A 15,525-nucleotide genomic window follows, 5' to 3' on the forward strand; every position below is an offset into this window, starting at 1 on the left:
AATCAAAGTCCTAATTTATTGACAAACATACAAAGTGGTGGTGGAAATGGTGTAAATTAGAATTAACTACGGACACCATAAAACGAATTTCAGACAATTCTTTAAATTGTTCAATTGTATACTTGACACATCATAGACATATGAAGTCCATATGTATGATCAACTACATACTAAATGCCATCCACTTTGAGGCTGGGTGGTGGTTTCAGGCTTCAACAAGCAGTTGCAAAATAAACAAGACTATTGCCAAGCAATGTATGTCCCCTACCGGCTCCACCATTGTCAGATTTTTGTATATATATTTGTTGCCAAAGCAACCAGAATTTTTGACGTAGGAAGAAAATGAAATATTGTGCATAATGTCCATATTGCCATCTATCCATGTTTCAAGTTTAATGAAAAGTATGAAGAACTTTTAAAGTTATTGCAGGACTCAGAAAAGTGTGCAGGATCAACCATTTTCAGCAGTATTTCTAGTCTATTTATTGTCATAGCAACCAGAATTCTTGACCTAAGAACAAAATGAAATGACGTGCATAATCTCCAAATTGCCATCTGTCCATGTTTCAAGTTTCATGAAAAAATATGAAGAACTTTTAAAGTTATCGCAGGATAAGGAAAAGTGTGACAGACTTACGGACAGACATAGCGCAAACCAAAAGTCCCCTCCTGTGTGGACTGCACAGGCTAATCTGGGATGACACTTTACGCAGATGCATTAAGCCCAGTTTTCTCAGTACAAGGCTCATTGATTTTAAATTAAATGTGTCATTTTGGGTTCATCTCATACAGACAATAGAAAACAAATGTGAGACTGGGGCATACAAAAACAAAAAAAATAGGTAATCTTTCGAAGATCCATGCAGTTTGAATGCATAAAAGCTACCACAGTTCTTTTTAGGAAATAACTTTCCCACCTTTAGGAGAATTCCTTATTTAAATGCTAAACTTTACATGCAAATTAGTCTTAAGGTTGTTGCTGTGATTTGAAATGGTGAAGTTTTAGGATATGTGGTTTATTTTAGTTCTTCTTCATCTCAAATGAATGTTCCATAATTACATCCAAGATTGGTCTATGTTTGACATGTGCTTGTTATCAAAGTAGTTATGGAATCTCCAGTGCAGGCAGGCACGAGTCAACACAATTGATCCAGAAGTTGGCACAGGAAGTGTGGTACTGGTTCCTCCCATAAAGCAGCTTAGCTGGTTTCCCGTTAGCAGTCTTTTCCACACTTAGCAGACAAAGTCCGCAGGGAGCCGGCTTGTCAAACCAATCACTGAAGTCCAGACTGGAGCTCTCCGGCTGAAACAATCAAATCATTAGGATTTCAAGTTTATTACAAGGATTGTGTTCTAGGATGATAAGAACAATTTTGCAGATGGTACCCTGTAGTAATTATTGATCTAGTTTGTGAAAATCTGGCAGTTCTTTTTTAATATGTAAAAGAAAGTCTCATGAAAGCTATTAAAAGGTAAGGACACTAGGCAATCTAGAAGAACTCTCACCATGGGCTTAAGCTAAACAAAAATTAACACAAATGTTAACTTCAATACCCAACTGACAAACAAACAAATAAAATACAAACTAGTTCAGTTTTTCATATATTTTAACAAACCGTACATGAAGATTGTATAGCTTTTTAATTTTAAATCTTATGCTATCAGTTCATCCATATAGGTATAAGAACATGCAATCCACTGTGACATACCATGACAGATCCTCCAACCAGAAAGGCAGTCAAATTGTTCCATGCCAGGTCTATCTCCTTCAGTGCCCTTAACAATGTGTCACTGATAATACCTGGCAACAAGAAAACATCTCAAATATGCACAAAGATTAGTGGAATCACTGTAAAAAACATATCTAGTTGAAAGTTATTTAATTAAACACAATGCATTTGCAATAGAAAGGCATTTACCTGTTTTATTCATAGAATGGGAGATTTTGCAAACCACTCTGTATATTTCAATAACCCCTGAAACAGAAAAATGTGTATACAAATTGTATAACAGTAATTAAGCTTTTCATCAAAGAATTATTCCTAAATTGTGATAGAAATATGATTAACATCCAATTTATTTTACTACATAACACGTCTTAAAGCCTAAAAAAATACAAACAAATAATTTTAAGTGAAGAACATGATTTTTCACGAAATAACTAACATACAAAAAATGCCATTTTGAAACGCATTAAAACTAATGTTTTTTGGAAGCAAAGACAAAATGCAACTGCAGAAAATGAGATATGTTTTAGTACGATAGAAAATGCTTTTAAATAGAAATTTACCTTAAACAACAATAATACACCAAAACAAACGCTTATTCCAGTTAATTTCTATCAGTGTTACCTTCAATGTACTGTGATCCCTGCTGGGACTGTATGACCTCTGCACACACGTCAGGGCTGCTGATGGCGTGAAAGACTGCGTTGGCCTGCTGGATCATCTGTAAACAGCTCTCCAGACACCGCCCCCACTCCACACATGGCTTGTCACTCGCCTGGCAACAATACTGGTTTCCATGGTAACAACATATAAGAAAGTCCACAGAATGGTAGCCATTGAAACAAATCTGTTGACGGACCTATGTCTTGGTAACCCTTGAAACAACCAAGGTGACAGACCACAGAATGAAATAAACCCATGATGAAAAATTAAAGAATGGTAACCATGATCATTGACTTGGTGACCAATCACAGTATGTTGACCAAGGTTATAACCAATGGCAACAGACCTTATTTTGAGACCACAGAATGGGAACCATGTGAACAACCTACATGTATGGTGACAGACCACAGAGTGGTAACTATGTTAACAACTGCTGGTTACAAACCACAGAATGGTAACCATGGTAACAATCCAAAAAAATATTATTGTAAAAAAACAGTGGACATAGCTTGTAATAGCAACTATGGTAACAACCTCTGGTAACAGACCACACAATGGTAATGTAATATACCAAGTTTTAGTAATATATACATTTCTTTCATAAAATTTGCCTAATGTATACATTTATGTGTATAAATTACCCATTCGGGAGAACCTCTGTGCATGAATTTCCAAATAACATATTTTTGTTCTTCCTTTGGCTCTTAATAAATTGAGAGAATGTGGAACATACAAGTAAAATGAAATTTACTACTTGCCAACTGCCGGTCTTTCTTTGTGCATTCAAAAAATACTGGAGTTGTGTCAATTTACTCTACAATCTGCATCAAACAATAGCTCATAATTATGTATTGTACCCACTAAAACTGAAACATGCATCAAACAATAGCTCATATGTATTGTACCCACTAAAACTGAAACATGCATCAAGCAAAAGCTCATATGTATTGTACCAACTTAAACTGAAACCTGCGTCAAACAATAGCGCATATGTATTGTATCCACTAAAACTGAAACCAGGCCCCATGTTCACAAAAAAAAATTGCAATCGAAAATCGATTTTGCTTGTCATTGAAAATGGATTTCCATGTTAGTTGATAGGCAAAAATGAAAATCGCTGTCAGTTAAAATCGATTTTCGATTGCAAAAATCATTTTGTGAACGCATGGCCTGGATTTAAAAATAAAGGTCTTCACTATTTCAAACATATCTTTTAAGATTTTTTATAATACTATCAAAGTTCCTTAAAAATACAGCAAATATCATACAAAAGATTACTATACAAAGACGTACAGTGTGTTCTGATGCCATGATTGCGCTGTATCTGTCTCCTAGTACAGGTACACCACTGTACAAGGCTGCTTCATCATCAACTGAAATACACATACCAGCAGATGAACAGCTGGGACAATATAATACAGTTTATCACAAAATGATAATCCTTTACACAAAGGGAAGATAATCATCTCTTCATACATAATAACCAATATAAGTTTATCATACAATTGTATACATTATCATAATTTATTTGATTTCAGTTCACATACATACATGTATTTCTTAAACATCTTAATTACCTCAAACAGCAAATATTTATATTTACCAGCACTGCCTTTTATGAACACTTATTTCTTTGAAATAAATGTGTTTTTTAATTATAAAAAATTTCATATTTAGAGCACTTCACGACACTGCTTTATAAAAGAATACCATTAGTTTACCTGTGTGGATTTCATGGAGTCTTTTTGTGTCTTCAGTTCTGGTATTGAACTGATCTTTCTGAGCCGAGTCCCAGTTCAAACTGCCACTGTCCTGCCCGTCACTCTCATCCCTCTTGAAGTCCAGACTGTCCATTGATTTCGACTCCGGAATGTGCATCTCCAGTCCTCCATCAAACGAATTAAAATCGCTGCTAGACTGTGAATGGGCATCTTCATCTTTCACATGTTGTATGGTCTTGTTTATCACAAAATCCAAGCTTGCAACAGAGCTTGAGTCCTCAGCACTTCGTATCACTCCCAGCTTTCCTTTGAACATGTCCAGATCCTTGGATGCAACACTATCACTGTCGTTATCTGAGTCGTTATGTAAGCTGGGTTCATTAGATTTACTTGTCACATTGTCAGCCGATTTGCTCTTAGTAAGCTCCTCACTCTTCTTATGTCCCTCCACCACAAAGCAGGGGTTAACACCGTATATCCCATACACTTTCTTCTTCTCAGGGGTCTTTGGTCTCACAAAATCATCAAAATCAAATCCCCTTGAATATTCATCATGCTCTTCATCCACAAAGTTATCCACAGGAGGCGGGCTACATGTATTTTCATCGTATTTCTCTTTTAAAATAGAAGCAGTATCCATTCCGAAACTATTTGGAGTGCTATTCGATTTAGGTATGCCATGCAAATGATCTTTAAATGCAGAAGTTGGTTTCTGACTATTTACTTTTATTTCTGGCACAAATTCATCATCTCTACTCTTTACAGCTGAAGGAGGGTCAGACTTCATTTTGAAAAGTCCCAAAATCTCATCAGGCTTCAAGGAGTCATTCTTTACACTGACAAGACCCATATTAGGTGCTGTTACAGCGGCTTTTGGATTTTCTGCTGACATATTTCCACCTGCACTAAAGTCTTGGAAATCTGCCCAATCACCATCATCATCTTTTTCATTGTCTGTTACACCAACAAAAGAGGGAGCAATATTTTGAATACTCAAAATGGCGGGCACACTGCTTCCACTAACAATAATGTCAGAAGATTGAAACAGTAGGTCTACATTGTCTAAACTCAATACTCCACTTTTTGAAACAGAGCTAGGCTGAGCACTGGCCTCAAAATCTGCCCAATCATCATCAGCATTGTCACCACCTGTCTCAGTAAGAACTGAACCTGTTGTTGCTGGAACTTCAGCAGCAAACTCCAGGCTTCTCAGAGCCGCATACTTATCTTCATCACCAATCAGGTCATTTGCAGAAACTGACTTTTGTTTCAACTTAAGATCTGATGGGATGGCAGGGGCAGAATGATAATCAGCAAACTCATCTATGTTGTCTGCTGCAGCTTTGTGCTCTGTGGGCATTACATTTGGACTGCTTGCGCCAATGATCTGGGAACCAGACTGAAACTTTCCCAAACTTACTTTAACTGGCAAGGGTACCATTGCAATCTTTGGCGGTGTCACATTAGTCACACTAGCAGGTGGTGGAGCTGGTTTGACTGTTGACCTTGAGATGGGGCGATGTAAAGGACTGTCGATGTCCCGCACATCTTTCCTCTGCTGGAATTCATCGAGGTAATTGTCAAAGTTCTTGAAGTCGTCCGTGTCTGATTGGTCCGTACTGAAGGTGCTGTCGGAGGGCTTGCTGTCTGCTGACCGGTACCCATCAAAATAGTCATCATCTGGACTGGCAGCTGAAATAACCAGACATAGCCATTTCAAGTCACTGCATACCTCAGGGCTGTTCACCCTTATATTATACAATCAAAAATAAGGTCATTTTTCCCAAAATTGATAGACGAATTTTCCAAATTGTAAAAAATAAGACATATTGGACATCTCCCAAATTGAAAGCAATGAGCTCTTATAATCATTAAGAATGCACCACAATGTGTCTTTTAATACTTCTGCACAATGAATAAGACCCTGTTTCAAAAACTTAAAAAAACACGGTCTTCCCAAAATGAGCAGTTATCATGCATGAAATTCCCAATTTGAAAGGCTAGGGCCTCTTCCCAATTTCCAGATGAAAAGCCCCGTACCTGTTGCCGAACTTTAAAATTGTATGGATTTTGTAATCCTTTCATGTTTTAATAAAATAATTTTCCTTTTAAACAGCTGGTTTAATTTTGCTAATACCTTTAAAAGCTACCAACAATCTTTAAAAAAAAACATGGAGATTACTGAAATATTTTAGCCTTGCTCTGAAAAAACAGTGCTTAATGAATGTGCGTAAAGTTCTGCTTTTATGGTAATAGATAGTCTAATCTATGACGACACTTTAAGCACGTGCATTGAGCCCAGTTTTCCAAAAGTGCAACTTTGAAATAAAGAATACAGTATACATAGTGTTTGTAAAAACAACCAACATACAGTTTCTATCAATTGTAGTTTAGCCTTACTTTCTGAGGAATCATCACTGCCAAAGAAGCTTTCTACTGTGGAGCCATGGCTTCTAGGGCCTGTCAGGTCTGTGGTCACTGGGGAATTCTTGCTTGGTAACATGCCTGATGAAGCACTGAAATACAGAATTTTCAACTGAGAAATTACAGATCAAACAGTGCATACTGTCGCTCAAAGTAATCAAACCAGTCAGGCAATCACCAGTCTATATGACTTCAACATGGGAGAGAAAATAGTACCACATCAAACATCCAAAGGGAATCAGCTGGAAAAAAAAAGAAAATAAAGAAACGGATATAACTGAAAATAAATTACTTCTCAAGTAAAGAAGATTGAACACCATAGTATTTAGATTCCCATCTAATGTTTTTAAGAGCATAAATATACTTTAATTGCATTTACAAACTGCTAACCTAGCTTGTGATTTTTGAGCTTGCAGCACGGAGGCTGGGGTCTGGACTGCTACATAAGAGGATGTCGCAGGACGTGCAGTGGAGGTTACTGTAGGGACCGCAGCTTGAAAATCAGCAAAGTCATCATCGTCATCAACATCGTTGTTGACCAGACTGCTAACTTTCTGGTTAACACCACCTGACGGTAGCTGAGTGACGGACAGGGTAGCTGGAGATGATCCAGACATGTTGGAATGAAAGCCAGAGGGGATTCCTGTTGATAAGCCTGCAAATGGCTGGGCTGGCAATTGAAATACCACTGAAGAACTTAGACTTGTGTCAAGCCCTGGCACAGAAGAGTAAAAACTACCAGATCCAATCAAACTTGGGTTATTGCCATAACCTGTTACATGATTAATCTGGCTTGTTCCCACTGAAGACCCACTTTGTGGTGCAATGGTTCCCTGAGGGCCAGGCTGGCATACATCACTGGTTTCTGGCACACTTTGAGTTGCAGCAGTGAACTGGGAACCAGAAGGATGCAGTACTGGTACAGGACACTGAGGAATGTGGTTCAACACTTCCACTGTCTCTACTAGGTAGTTTTTCTAAAATTTCCAAACAAATTTTACAGGAAAATGTACAATATAAACATGCTCCTTAAATACTTTTGACTTATTTGTTTTCATTTTGATTCTTTTTTATTCATTTGATTTTGTTATGATTTAAGAGGACTCTCACAAAAGAATTAACATATCAAAATATGATAAAAATGTATTTTTAATAATCGATTTTTAATTTCATTATGTAAATCGGAAGTTTTTTATCAAGACTCAATTAGCAAGTAAACCAAAATTATTTTCAATTCAGAACATTAAATTTGTCTGCAAGTAAACCCAACGTATTTTTAACAATGAATTAAAAAAAATTCATGTAGATAAACACCAGCCCAACCGAACACATCCCCCTGTCACCTGCGTAAGGGCAATGACTGCCAGCAGCTGTGTGAGTTCGAGCAGGGTGAGCTGCCCGGGGCTGGCCATGTTACAGAGGGACCACAGTCGACCCAGGACATCTTTCTGTAGGCCGCTCAGCATCAGAATTGGGTATAAACGCTCAGTGTTCACCTTCCCATCCCTGTAAATGGTATGGGGAGAGTTGTAGGTTGGGGAACAGGTGGTAAATTTTGACTATTGAATTATTGTTGTGGGACTTGAAATAAAGGAATGAAGTATGCTCATCTTCTTGTGTCTAGCAACGGTTATGAGAGTTACTTAACTTTAGGGAATACTGATATACATATTATGCTAACTACAGAGAAGTTTATGTTTTTGACATATAAAGGAACACTAGGTCATTTATGAATGGTGAGTAAGATGTTAAGGGAATAGTCACTTATGAATGCAGAGAGGTTTATAACATGGAAACTTCATGTTCAAATGATGGAAAGTGGAGGGTTAAGATTGTATGTCCCAAACAATAATAATCCAGCTGAACAATCCTGAATAAAATGAGTAGATGAGATATTCTATCAAATTCAATCTTCTTGATGTCAAATATTGTCTAGTGCTTAACATGCCTATGTTCAGGTTACCACAGAACTGAGAAGAGGTCAGGAAGCAAGTACAATTAATTCAAACATTTTATGTAAAGCAGTAGAATTTTTTTTATAACTTCACTCTGTGTTTAACGCTCTACCACTTATATACGTATTTTGCCGTGTTTATAGTCCCTTAGAAAGTTACATTTAATTAAAGACCTTTCTTACTTGATTCAAATTTTAAAGGCTTCATTTCCAACCCTTAGATACTGATGAGCAGCAAACAGCATAAAACCTGAGTTACTCGCAGGCTGTTCTGGTTTTATGCTGTTTGCACATAGCCATTTTCACTTTGCTTCTGAGGGGGAAAGGGTTAACAACCAACAGAAATTAGAGCTGGCCACATGTTTTACTCACACGAGGCATGCCTCTAGCACCTGTCTGTAGATGGGATGCTGGTAGTGTGTGTCTGTTAGCCATGCTGGCGGCTTACTCAGCCTTCGTTGTCGCGCTGTCTGCCCCTTCACCACCTTCTTGGCAGCATGGGTTTGCTTTATTTCTATAAATGATCACTACACTTTTGTCAAAACAAATATTGTTTTACCTCCAATAACGAAAAGCATTTGAACTAGATAGCACATTAACTAAAAGTTGTCACATATTTACTTCAATACTGAACACAGAAGATATCAAATAAAAGAACATTTAAGTGAAAGATATTGTCTATGCCCTTAAAGAATGTTTGTGCATTTTTATACAACAATTTATTTGCCCTATTGTTTAATGGAGTATTTTGTCTTTATTAAATAGATGTTGTTTCTTTTTTTTTCATACATGTATATCTCCACTGAAATAAGCCTTGTTGAATACACAGTCTAGCAAGTCAAGTGAACAAGAGAATGATCCTTAGTTACCCTCTGAGGAGAAAAGCTGCGTGAGTTCCTCGCTATCATTCCAGGTGCGTGCATTGCTGCTGGCGTGGTGGACATGGGGACCAGTGTGGGGCAACACAGTGGGGTCAATCTCCTTGAGGGTACGCTTCACAAAGCCCTGGGTGCGCGCCGGTGCACTGAGGTCACAACTTTCCAGCATCATCTCCTTTATATCTGCAAGGCATGCCACCAGATAATCAGGGGAAAAATGTGTTATGTATGTGCATAAAGTGTCATTCCAAAATGGCTTGTGAAGTCCGCACAGACTAATTATGGAAAACCCTTCCGCCAAGAATTGGATGTCCTTTAGAAAAGACTTACTTGAAAAAAAAATCTTTAAGCGGAAGAGTAGTCTATGATAAGCCTGTGCGCATTTCACAGGCTAACCTGGGATGAAACTTAATACACACGCATTACGATTGGTTATCCCAGAGAATTGTTCATAGTCATTGGTCAATATTATATGGTAAGACTAAATATGAGATTCACACTGTTTTTATGACACACAGATGGCCATGGATCATAGTACTATTGGTTCTGCAGAAATAAAGTGATGCATAAACCCTGTCTCCAATTCAGTTTTCAGAAAAGAACAACTCGTGCAAAAGACAAATGCTTAATACAGTCAAAACCTGATGGCTGGAACTCGCTTGCTAAAGTTTTCTGTTGGCTGGAACTCGTCTCGAAGCACAGATTTTTTATTGTTAAATATTCATATCAATTTCTGTCGGATGGATCGAATTTGGGAGGGTCTAATCATTTAATGGCTCAAACTGTTATTTTTTAGCCGTTGCCACAATTTTCACACGTTCTTTTGTTCGTTGGGCACGAACACGCTTCGAGTGGCATAAAGCTGTTAATCCATAAGAAAGTTTGATTAAAGGCACACCATATTGCAAACATGCATGGACTTGATCATTTATTGATTGAGTAATGGATGTTATTTTGTTTAAAATCTGGCCTTTATGTAGATACAGCATTATTATGGCTGAAACAGCATGTTCAATGTCAACTTAATGTAATAGAAACCTTTGTATCTAAATGACAAGTCATAAACAAAAATCAGACTGACATCATGTCATAACAAAAATGGAATTAATAAATACATGTAGTGCTGTTAAATATTTCAGCGATAAGTTTATAGTGCTTATACATGTTTTGTTTTTTGGTGATGTTTCCTGAAAATGTGCTGCGTGCTGATATAATAATATACATTTATTATATGATATTTGTTTGATTGTATCTGTAGCTGTTTTAAATTATATATTAATAAAAAATATAAAGTACATTTTTTGTTATAATAAATTGGAAAGTAGAAAGAAGGGCTTAGTTTAGGCAATATGACAACTCTTAAAATGGACATGCAAATCTATTGTAGATTCATGATAGTAAGTATATTATGAATCGGTAAGCTCGAACTCTGCATGGTTAAAATTTATGTTGTTGGACGCTGCAAGTTCGAGCTATCAGGTTTTGACTGTACCTGCCACTTCTTCATTTATTGCAATATGTTAGTTGGAGCTATCAGGTTTCGACTGTACCTGCCACTTCTTCATTTATTGCAATATGTTAGTTGGAGCTATCAGGTTTCGACTGTACCTGCCACTTCTTCGTTTATTGCAATATGTTAGTTGGAGCTATCAGGTTTCGACTGTACCTGCCACTTCTTCGTTTATTGCAATATGTTAGTTGGAGCTATCAGGTTTCGACTGTACCTGCCACTTCTTCGTTTATTGCAATATGTTAATAGCTGGTTACTTATCTGCCTTGTGAAAAAAAATGCTTGAACAAATATCGAATAATAATGCACTACTATGCTGTTAAGGTTGCCAAAGATTTCCCTTTGCCAAACAAAATGGGAAAACTTATTTCAAAACATCTACCATATAATCATCTTTATTCAAGTTACTTTTTTTCTGTCTGTTCTCTTTTTTCAATAGGATGATTTAAAAAAAAAGGTACACATAAAAATTAAAAGACGTCATCATGCTTTTTATATATTAAATAGCTACCCAACAACCTCATACGATCCCAAGATCCTAAGATCCCAAACAAAGACAACAAGTACTGGTTTGACCCAGGCAAGTAACTTAACAGCGTTTCAATTTCCCTAATTTTATTTGTTACAATCAAGCTCAAACTGTATAGGTCTAATTTGAATGTATAAACGTATGTAGGTATTCAGAAGAATATTTGTATCAAACCTTTGGGAGGTGTCTTGTTCGTTGGACTAGTAGTGTTGTTGGATAAGGTGTGTCCGACACTTGCTGGCGTGTTAGTCTGAGGGGCTGAGGAAGCATGAGAAACCCCTGCCGACCCTACCACAGCGGTAGTACTCTGGACTATGCTACCAAGGTGACCAAGGGCAAGATTCACCGAGAGATCAATAGCTATCGAGGAAGTGGTTCCTCCCAGAAAGTCACCAAACCCATCATCTTCACTGACCAATGAAGAACTGTTTACTGGTGCTGGTGCTAAAATGTGTTATATATTATTAATAAAAAAAGTCAGTTGTTTAGAAAAACAACAGAAAAAAACAGACATTGCAAAAGAAAGTATTTCTTAACAGAAAAAATAAAAAAGTTTTTTTAGCACTAAATTTGAACCCATATTCAAAACAAAAAGTATCATTGTAACTCCCCAAAAACAGTCATAAGAGAAAAAAGTAATCTGTACCAGTAATAATTGGCTTCATAACTGCATTTAATTGACAAAAACCCACCCTGCTGCCTAGGTGTCGCTGACTTGGTACTTGGACTAGGCCCAAACACAGAATCCACCAGTTGTGCAGGATCCAGAGAACTCCTGGTGCCGCTGCTCTTCCCAAACTGCTTGAGTTTGGCTTGCTGTTGAAGGAAGTATTTCTCTTTTTCTGTGGGTGGCTTGGGTCGACCATGGTTGACCTGACTGGGAGCTCTAACTGCACCAGGCACCTGGGGCCGCCTTTATGAACAACAAGCGCAGCAACGTTTACATACAGGCGCTACCTTAGCACAATTGGAAATATGATTAAAGCTAAATTTTAGAATACAAAATAATGATCATTAAATTGCAACATATCCTATGAATGAGTATGATCAAGTACCTATTTTAACAAACTCCACTGAAACCCTGCCCTACCTCAATTTTACAACCAACAAATGTAAGCACACACATTTTAAAAGACTTGTTTCTTCAGGTACACAGCTTTTTGGTATCATGACCACTAATGATAGGCCATAAGCATGCATACATGTACTTTAATCAATAGCCCCACACGTCAATACCAAAAGCATTAAATCATCCTCAAAATATCCCTTTGAAAAGTGTTGTTCATATTGATATTACGTTTGTTGGAATACTTTTGAGCCCACCAAGTGGTTGTGTTTGTCAACTGAAAGTACCTTCATGTTGATAAATATGCAGAGATATCAGTTAGCAGGACCATTGCCCATTAAGTGGGTGGAGGCTGGCTTTTCTGATAAAACTCAATATATTCTCTATTTACGCAGTATTTAAAAAACAAACATGGGAAATGGAGGTCAAAATGAAAGTTTCTAACCCAAAATATTTTATCACTACTGTCTTTGCTTAAGTATGATCACTAAATGTATAAGACAAAAAGAATGAGATATTTAACCTACACATAGTTTTGCGCACTCTGTGATACGGCCTGGTTATACGGTGGTGGGGCTGCCATTGGAGGCATTCGCACTCCTGCCACCTGCTGAATGGTAAACATGACATTAGCTATTAACTATAATCTACAGAGTATAGCTCAATTGGTCATTGTCGGCTCTGGTACTACGTACATGTACCCCCAGTACTTTAAAGTATACTTACATGCACCCCGGGTACGGAAAATATACTTAAACGTACCCGGTTGATATTAGACTGTACCCGACTTGTATTCCCGTCCAAAATCCGATGTCGTAAAACGCACTAACGTTTATCTTAAACAAACTTCTCTTTAAAAAAAACTGCATAAACATGCTTTTTGAGTACGAGTTTCGATAATATAGAGGCCATTTAACAGAAAATTTACATAAAGGTGAACATAATTAATTATAAATAAATAGCTGACAACAACCGATTTAGCGTTCAAATAACCGTCCGGATATGTTTTAGTATATTTACCGTACCTGGGGTAAATGAAAGTATACTTAAGAGTAAACAGGGTACATGTAAGTAGTACCTGAGCCAACAATGACCAATCAAGCCATAGTATAGGTAGTTAAAAGCAAACAATGAAACCAAGTTTCTAACTTTCACTTTCATACTTTATTTGTAAGATATATATTTTATTTTTCAAGATTGTAAATAAGGTTTAATAAAATAATTTTTAAATTGTTATGTCAGACATTTCAAGCAACTCTTTAATACTCATTGCCTTTGTTACATTAATTAAGTATTTAGATACTTTATTAACCAGAAAGAAAAACAATTATTCCAGATATGCCTAATGAAAACACAAGTAATGCTTCTAAATAATAATTGCTTTATCCCACTCCTTCAAAGATGCAAAGAAGATGTTTAATTGTGATTTTTATGATGACACAGATAATCAACCATTTTTGTGGAGGTAAAAAAATCTAACATTTTGAGCTAGGAGCTTACAAACAAAATATTAAAACATATTCAAATAGGAAAAAACACAGGGTTCTTTAACATCACTTCTAACAATGTATTCTTAAAAACATTTCTTGTCAGAACCAACTATTTTTCTAATATGTATCACAGTTCACAGTTCTTACAGGATTTCCCATGAACGATTGGGATGGCATCTGTGATGAAATCATGTTTGTGTGCGACATCATCATACCATGACTGTTCATGGGCATGTGTCCCTGGGGTGGAAATCCAGGTTGCCGCATATTGGGGTTCATTGTTCAAGTGTTACCCTACAAATACAAAAAAAGAACAATTCAACAGCTTCAATCAGTTACTTACCAGGTATATCTAACATGCTCAGTGATTTGTGAATAGGCAATATAGTCTAAATATGAACATACAATGAATTAACACAATTGTCTTCTCAAAAGCATTAACCTATGTAGTGATTTAAGGTCACTTCCAACACCCTTGCTGTAGAGCTAGCTTTTCAGCGACGTGGTTAGTGTCTGACTTCCACTCCGGTGGTCGTGGGTTCGATCCCCCATTGGAGCTCCGTATTTTTACAATAATGGCAACGAGGCAAACACAAACTGTAATTCAGAATGTGGGTGTGAGCTGTCTAATGGCTTGTGAAGCGGTCGACACTTAAGCAAAGTGTCAATGTGACATGCTGTAGCGGGCATGTCTGGCCATGAAACATTAAGAGGGAGCAGAATGTAGTGATTTAAGGTCACTTCCAACAACCTTGCTGTTGAGCTAGCTTTTCAGCTCACACCCACGTTCTGAATTACAGTTTGTGTTTGCCTCGTTGCCATTATTGTAAAAATACGGAGCTCTGATGGGGGATCCAGAGTGGAAGTCAGACACTCTTAGCACGTCGCTGAAAAGCTAGCTCAACAGCAAGGCTGTTGGAAAGGACCTTAAATCACTACACATATTTATAACATGGTATAAAGGAACACATTTATTTATACAATATATTCTGGAGCAGTTGTTAACAGAATCTGCTATCAATCTGCCATCAATTTATGTAAAATTTATGAGGAAAAACAATATTCAGGTTTCAAATATTTTTCTGGTTGTTTAATGAATTTTGATTTCAATATTGAAAATGTTTAAGGCATTAGACTTTGGAACTCAGGTTAATCAATACTAGTAATTACTACAGTCTACACTGTACACACCATATGCTGATTTCCGTGTAGTGACAACTTGAAATTTCAGTAAAACAGCTTGAACATTACTTTAAATACAAATATGTTCACAGATAAAAAAAATGAATTCAAACTTCGGTAACGTTGCATGACAGGATTCATAAATCTTTAGCTCAAAAAACACTAATCATATTGGTGCGAGTGTAAAAGGAACGAATTTCGACGTCTTGTAATGAATTTAAACAGGTTGTGATTACTAAGGTTAAACAATGTATTTATCTACATTAAGTTTACCTGATTAATCACAATGGAATGTTATCGAAATAATATAATTATCCTACTAATAATATAGAGCACATTGTTATGGGTGTTGTCGCCAGTTGTTTTGACAGATAATTGCGG

General features: G+C 36.8%; 1 protein-coding gene across 1 annotated transcript; it reads right to left on the reverse strand.

The window, feature by feature from the left end:
* Nucleotides 1–674: 674 nt before the first annotated feature.
* Nucleotides 675–15,513, reverse strand: LOC127853468 (synergin gamma-like). The gene is made up of 16 exons (XM_052388020.1): nt 15,418–15,513; nt 14,110–14,256; nt 13,000–13,082; nt 12,099–12,319; nt 11,581–11,850; nt 9,359–9,550; nt 8,862–9,003; nt 7,879–8,041; nt 6,926–7,512; nt 6,512–6,627; nt 4,112–5,803; nt 3,684–3,763; nt 2,352–2,514; nt 1,920–1,976; nt 1,710–1,801; nt 675–1,303 (listed from the first exon to the last, which is right to left on the reverse strand). Exons 2-16 carry the CDS (start codon nt 14,239–14,241, stop codon nt 1,106–1,108), a joined length of 4,188 nt encoding a protein of 1,395 aa, XP_052243980.1. The 5' UTR covers nt 14,242–14,256; nt 15,418–15,513; the 3' UTR covers nt 675–1,105.
* Between the last annotated feature and the right edge of the window lie 12 nt (nt 15,514–15,525).

Source organism: Dreissena polymorpha, chromosome 1 (assembly GCF_020536995.1).
Source record: "Dreissena polymorpha isolate Duluth1 chromosome 1, UMN_Dpol_1.0, whole genome shotgun sequence".
In the NCBI taxonomy this organism is placed as follows: Eukaryota; Metazoa; Mollusca; class Bivalvia; order Myida; family Dreissenidae; genus Dreissena; species Dreissena polymorpha.